We start from the raw sequence: 6,575 nt of genomic DNA, 5'->3' as shown, positions 1-6,575 counted from the left end.
TGTGGGGAATTTCCTAGGGCCAGAATCGCTGGGACACAGGGTGGATAGAAGTTTAACTTTATAAGAAACTATTATCATACACGCTAATTTTTCTACTTATGGCCTCTATTTACTCCTTCTTTCCATCAATCATCCCAAGTGCATTCAGTTGTTATGAAGTATGAGAGAATCTAATTCTCTCCTCAAAATTCTTTTAAGAAGCATCCACTCTCCTCTCCATCCTTTGTTTTCTCTTTTCCTTAATTTTTTTAAATGTTTGTTTATTTTTGAGAGAGAGAGAGAGAGAGAGAGAGAGAGAGAGAGAGAGAGAACAAGCAGGGGAGGGACAGAAAGAGAGGGGGACAGAGGATCCAAAGCGGACTCTGTGCTGACAGCAGAGAGCCTGACGTGGGGCTCAAACTCACGAACCGCAAGATCATGGCCTGAGCCGAAGTCAGACACTTAACCAACTGAGCCTCCATCCTTTGTTTTAATTACATGTTGATCCCTGATGTCATTTAGGTTTGAGAAAGAAAAGTCCTTTGCTCACTTAAAATTCCACCAAATGCCCTTATTCTTCCCCTGTGACTTCTCCAAGAGACCATGGGACCTTTCAGCCCAGGTATACACACTGTTGTTCCCAATTCCTCCCATTTGTCCTCTTCTCTAGGTCCCCTGTGCTAGGACACCCAACTCACTGAGCACAGCACCCCCCTCTCCTTAATGAGCACACCATTATTATGTAATAGCTTCCCCTCCCTCCTCCACCTGTCTGGCCTCTGCCCAGCCCCCAGTCTCTCTCTGGTCTCCTCAGGACTCCACTGCCAGGAAAGCTGCTGTTTCAGGGATCATCTTGCCTGCCCCCCACCTGACTGCATCTTCTGTGGTCACAGGCTCCCTCACTCATGGGGCCTGCCTGGGCCCAGGCCCACTTGACGGGTGATCTCTGGCTGCCTCTGCTCTGGCTACTCTTGTCCCCGGTCTGCTGCTCCCATGCCCTCCCGGGATGGCGCTTCACTTCCTCTGAAGTTGTGATCCCCAGGAAGGTGTCCCACAGGGTGAGTGGAGCTGAGAGACAAGGCCAACTTTCCTATAAGATCCACTTCAGAGGCCAAAGACATGTGGTTCACATGAAAGTCAAGAAGAGCTTGCTGCCCAAACATTTTCCTGTTATCACCGACAATGATCAAGGTGCCATGCAGGAGGACTACCCGTTTGTCCCTCGAGACTGTTACTACCACAGCTACCTGGAAGGGGTTCCTGGGTCCATGGGCACACTGGACACCTGCTACGGGGGTCTGCATGGCATGCTGCAGGTGGATGACTTCACTTATGAAATAAAACCATTGGAGGCTTCTTCCAGATTCGAGCATGTGATTTCTCTACTTGTGTCAGAAGGAAGACCGTCAGAGTCTCAAAGGTGTAAGATTGAAGAACAATCTACAAATCAGGCATATGAAGAGGCAATACTTTCCGGAGCTCCTAGGGCAGCCCCCGTTTATTTGTGGTGGCCACATAAGAAATATTTAAAAATTCACTACACGGTTTCTAACACGTTAACTGTACGTAATACTAATTACACTCGTATAATTGAAAATGTAGTGATTTTGAACAACATATTACATACCATTTACAAACCGAGTCTCCTAGATGTCAACATACGTGCTTTGTGCATATGGGATGGAATGGACAGGATTAATTTTTATGAGTTCTCGACTATTCAAGCAGCTATAACGGAATATGGTTTGTGGAAGTTCTATGCTTTGTATGATGCAATTCGTCATGATACCTCAATACTTCTTACAGGACATAGACTCTTTGGGGCCTTATATTATGCCCACCACAATGGAATGTGCAACCCCAACTGGGGAGCAGCATATGTATGTGTAACAAATTATCACATATTTTTAGCTGCAGCTATTTCAGCACATATAGTAGGTCATAGTTTGGGCATCCGACATGATGTACCCGGTTGTCATTGCTTTCGAAGAGAACACTGTGTCATGTCTCCAGTACCTGGTTTATTGGATATGATGAGCAATTGTTCTTATGCAATGTTGCATCACCGGATTTCTGGTTGGGATCCTTGTTTGAGCATACCAAATGTCCCATACAGAAATTTTCCTTATGTAGCTGCTCGTTGTGGTGACCTAATTGTAGATCGGAACGAACAATGTGATTGTGGCTCCTTAAAACAATGTTCTAAGAATAAGTGTTGCAAGACCAATTGTGTCCTTTTCCGTGGCAGTGATTGCAGTGAAGGACCCTGCTGCGTTAACTGCAAATTTGCTCAACCTGGAACGATTTGCAGAGACCAACTTGGTATTTGTGATCTGCCAGAATACTGTGATGGGAAAACGCATAATTGTCCAAATGACATGTACACCCAAGACGGAACCCCATGTTCAGCATTAGCTGTTTGTGTGAAAGGAAACTGTAGTGACCGTGACATGCAGTGTCAATCCCTTTTTGGCTTCCAAATTAAAGATGCTTCACCAGACTGTTATGAACATTTGAATATACTAGGTGACCGATTTGGCAACTGTGGAGTGAGGGTGTCACAAGGAGGAGGAAGACCTTTTAAATGTGAAGAAGATAATGTTCTTTGTGGAATGCTGCACTGTAGTAATGTCCATGAAATTCCTGGTGGAGGTGAGCACACTACATTTCGTCATATAATAATACCAGGTGTTACAGAAGAAAAATGCTTTGGATATGACACACACCATGGGACAGATACGCCAGAAATGGGGCTTGTAGTGGATGGCGCAACATGTGGCCCAGGAAAATACTGTTTGAAACAGAATTGTACTTTTTATGAAGACATGGGTTTTGACTGCGATGTCAAGACATGCAACTTCAGAGGGGTGTGCAACAACAAGAAACATTGTCACTGTATGAAAGGTTGGAAACCGCCATCGTGTGACGAGAGAGGATTGGGTGGTAGTATAGACAGTGGCCCCCCACCTGACAGAGAAGTAGGTCTCACACCCAAAATAATTGTGAAGGTAAACAAGGCAGTACTTCTACTGACTCTTCGCTTAATTCTTTTTGTGACTTCAATCATCATTGGTAGGTTTCATCATTTAGAAGAGATACCAGAAGAGGAGAGACAAAGAAAACCCCCTAAACGCAAGTAAATACTAACTGGAATGCACCAGATGGGGAAAATCACATTGGCATATACAAGGAGAAATGATCAATAATGTGATAATTACATAATCTTATAGCCATTCTGAAATTGTCATCTGAAAATAAAATGGCAATTTAAAAAAGTTCTGTGTGTTTAAATTTATTTAACGTTTCCTGTCTAGTCATATTCTTATTATTATTAGAGATGATAGTAGAGACTCTTAGATTCATTAACAAGAAGACCAGTACTCTTCTAAGATGTGGATTCTAACATTTTATAGATGCCTGCATAGCAAATCTTGTTTGCTCTGGTATGCACTGGTTTTAACGAGTTATTGGACCATTTCCCAATTGGCTATATCCTAGACTATTGTTCTTTGTTCATTTTATTGATACTGTTAAACAAATAGCACTTATTTATTTTTAATTTTTTTAAAATGTTTATTTATTTTGGAGAGAGACAGAGTGCGAGTGGGGGAGGGGCATAGAGAGAGGGAGACACAGAATCCGAAGCAGACTCCAGGCTCTGAGCTGTCAGCACAGGGCCCGACGCAGGGCTCAAAACCACAAACTGCGAGATCATGACCGGAGACGAAGTCGGACCTTAACCGACTGAGCCACCCAGGCACCCCTAAACAAATAGCATTTAAAGTAACAGTTGGGAGATACAGTGTGAACATAAGAAGTTTTGTGTCATGGGACATGAGTGTCAACAGATCTACCACCTGCAAAATATGTGCCCGTGGACAAAGTCTTAGGCTGTGACAGTTTCAAGGTTCACGTTCCACTGGGAAATGAAATGCACTTTGCTAGGATTTTGTAATGATCAAAAGAAAGCACCTAAGAAGGGTCTCGCACATGTTAAACATGTAATACATGCCATTATTCCCATTTTCTCATTATTACTCTTGGGTTTTGCTAAACCTGAGGTATTCCAGTATAATGAGTTTGGCATTGTATCTTTATTATAAAACCATCATATGAGGAGCCATCTATTACTGACTGATGTATCACTGCTTAAGGCTTCTGGTTACTGAAGTTGTAGTAACTCACATACAAATCTTAGGAAGTGTCTGAACATAGCCTGTCTGTAAAGTACAGGGTGGAACTGTCTGATACATGTACAGAGAAAAAACTTACACTAAAGGAAACAGGAAGCAATCACTTCAGAAATCATGCTTGAGAAGGGGGTCTCGTAAGTGACGTGTGGTAGACTTGTGCTATGTAAATGCCTTAGGCCTCAGATCCAATTTCTTTCCAAAAATATGGTGTCCAGATGAGAACAGCACCAAAGGGTAGAGGAAGGATACAGCAGTAGAGAATCAACAAGAGTGCCACTCTGCACTGTTGTAATCTGTCCATTTTTTATAGAGCTCTTACTCAGCACTTCTTGTCCAGATAGCTTATCTGGTAGAGTGATCTGGTTCCCTGGTCTCGGTGGCGTGAGCCCCTGTTTACTGTGCCCTTGTCAAACTTGTGTTTCTGCATTTGCACTTGGCACCAGTATCTACTATCTACTAATGAATAAATCATGGGAGTAAAAGGCCCAGCATAGGGAATATAGTTAATGATATTGTAATGGATTGTATGGTGACAGATGGTAGCTTCACTTGTGGTGAGCAAATCAGGATGTACGGATAAATAGAATCACTGTGATGAGTGACAGGCTGCAAACACCCCCACCCCCACCCCCAGGGGGATATGTATGTTATTCCTTGGGCACTCCTGGCTGCCCAAGAACAATGGAGAGGGGGGAATCAAATGGTTAACTGATAGAGATCACAGTTCTTCAGGACATGAGTCTCCATCAGTTTACAAATATCTTAGTAAATTACAAGAAAAAGACAATATTATCAATAGTCTAATCTCCAGAAACCTATAGACTCAGTTTCCTGGAGCCCCAACATCACCCTCTCCTCCATAGTGATGTGGGGAACAAAGGCAAGAAGGAAATGCAGGTAAAATTAAATTTTCTTATAACCTGCAGCCCACTGACAAATACTTGAGGCTGGCAGAGTAAAACGTTTCTCCAGAAACTCCCTACTGTCTTAATGTTAATGCCTTACTAGAGGAAAAACATCTTTAGCTTGACAATAGCAAGGCCTCAGGAATTTTAGAAGTCCTCTTTAGCATATCAAAGTCCCTCTGGAGGCCTCTCTTTAGTCTTTACCTCCCCCAATTCCATAACTATATAACTAGTTCTTCACAACTTCAGCACAGCTCTCCCTGCCCACAGGTCCTGTTCCCATGCTTTAATCAAAATCACCTTTTTGCACCAAAGACATCTTCAAGAATTCTTTCTTGGCCATCAGCTCTGGAACCCATGAACCCCCATCACCCCTAAACTTCATCAACTGTGTTATACACCTGAAAGTAATGTAACATTACTCAAATAAAAAAAAATCTTTTACACCACATTAAGGGGCATCTGGGTGGTTCAGTTGGTTAAGCATCTGACTCTTGATTTCAGATCAGGTCATAATCTGTCATAAGATCAAGCCTTGCATTGGGCTCCATGCTGGACTGGGCATGGAACTTGTTTAAGATTCCCTCTCTCCCTCCCTCTGCCCTTCATTCCCTCACACTTTTCGCTCTCAAAACAAACAAACAAAAACAACCCACATTAAGATACCGCTGCATAGCTACTGGAATAGTAAAAACATTTTAAGACTGACAATAACAAGTGCTAATGAGGATATGAAGCAACCTCTCATCTATTGCTGGTGGGAGGCAAAACTATAGAGTTCTTTGAAAAAACCGTTTGGCTGTTTCTCATCAAGGTAAACATATACTGGACTATACACTCAGCAATCCTACTTCTAAATATTTATCCTAGTGCATTGAGAACATAAGTCCATACAAAGATCTGTATGCAAATACTCATAGAAGCTTTGTTCATAATAGCCCCAAACTGGAAACAATCCAAATGTCAATCAATAGTGAATGAATAAGCAAACAGTGGTATATCCATACAATGGACGGCCACTCAGAAATAAAAAGGAACCAATTCCTGATTCATGCAACAACATGGGTGGATCTCAAACTAATGTTGAATTAAAGAAGTCAGATCCAATACACTGCAATACGGGATGACTATTTTATACGACATTTTGGAAAAGGCAAACCTATGGAGCCAGTCAGTGGTGTCAGGGGTTGGAGGGAGGGGGCTGACTGCAAAGAGGCAACAGTGAAAGTTTTGGGGGTAAAAAATGTTCTACATCTAGCCTGGGATAGTGGTTTCATGACCACGCATACTTAGCAAATTTTACTATCTACAAATTATACCTCAATAAATCTTTTTTTCAATAAATCTTTTAAAAATAACAACAGCAACAACAAAGAGTCTTCCACCTGCAGTGTGATGATGATAGCGGTTATTCCGCATGCCAAGCACCCTGTGGGGATGTTATTCTAACTGCTAAAGATACCAGGCCCAATTATACACCTGGAGATTTGGGGAAGTG

The 6,575-nt window shown here is 42.4% G+C and overlaps 1 protein-coding gene across 1 annotated transcript; it reads left to right on the top strand.

Annotated features, from left to right (window-relative positions):
* Window positions 1-323: 323 nt before the first annotated feature.
* On the top strand, window positions 324-3,250 carry LOC147579852 (disintegrin and metalloproteinase domain-containing protein 20-like). Its single transcript, XM_086709403.1, has one exon. The coding sequence runs from the start codon at window positions 885-887 to the stop codon at window positions 3,117-3,119; it is 2,235 nt and encodes a 744-aa protein (XP_086565529.1). The 5' UTR covers window positions 324-884; the 3' UTR covers window positions 3,120-3,250.
* Window positions 3,251-6,575: the final 3,325 nt, after the last annotated feature.

Source organism: Puma concolor, chromosome B3 (assembly GCF_028749965.1).
Source record: "Puma concolor isolate L17-30 chromosome B3, mPumCon1.1.hap2, whole genome shotgun sequence".
NCBI classification, from domain to species: Eukaryota; Metazoa; Chordata; class Mammalia; order Carnivora; family Felidae; genus Puma; species Puma concolor.
Note: the sequence above shows the minus strand (reverse complement) of the source record. Positions and strands in the feature narration are given on the sequence as shown.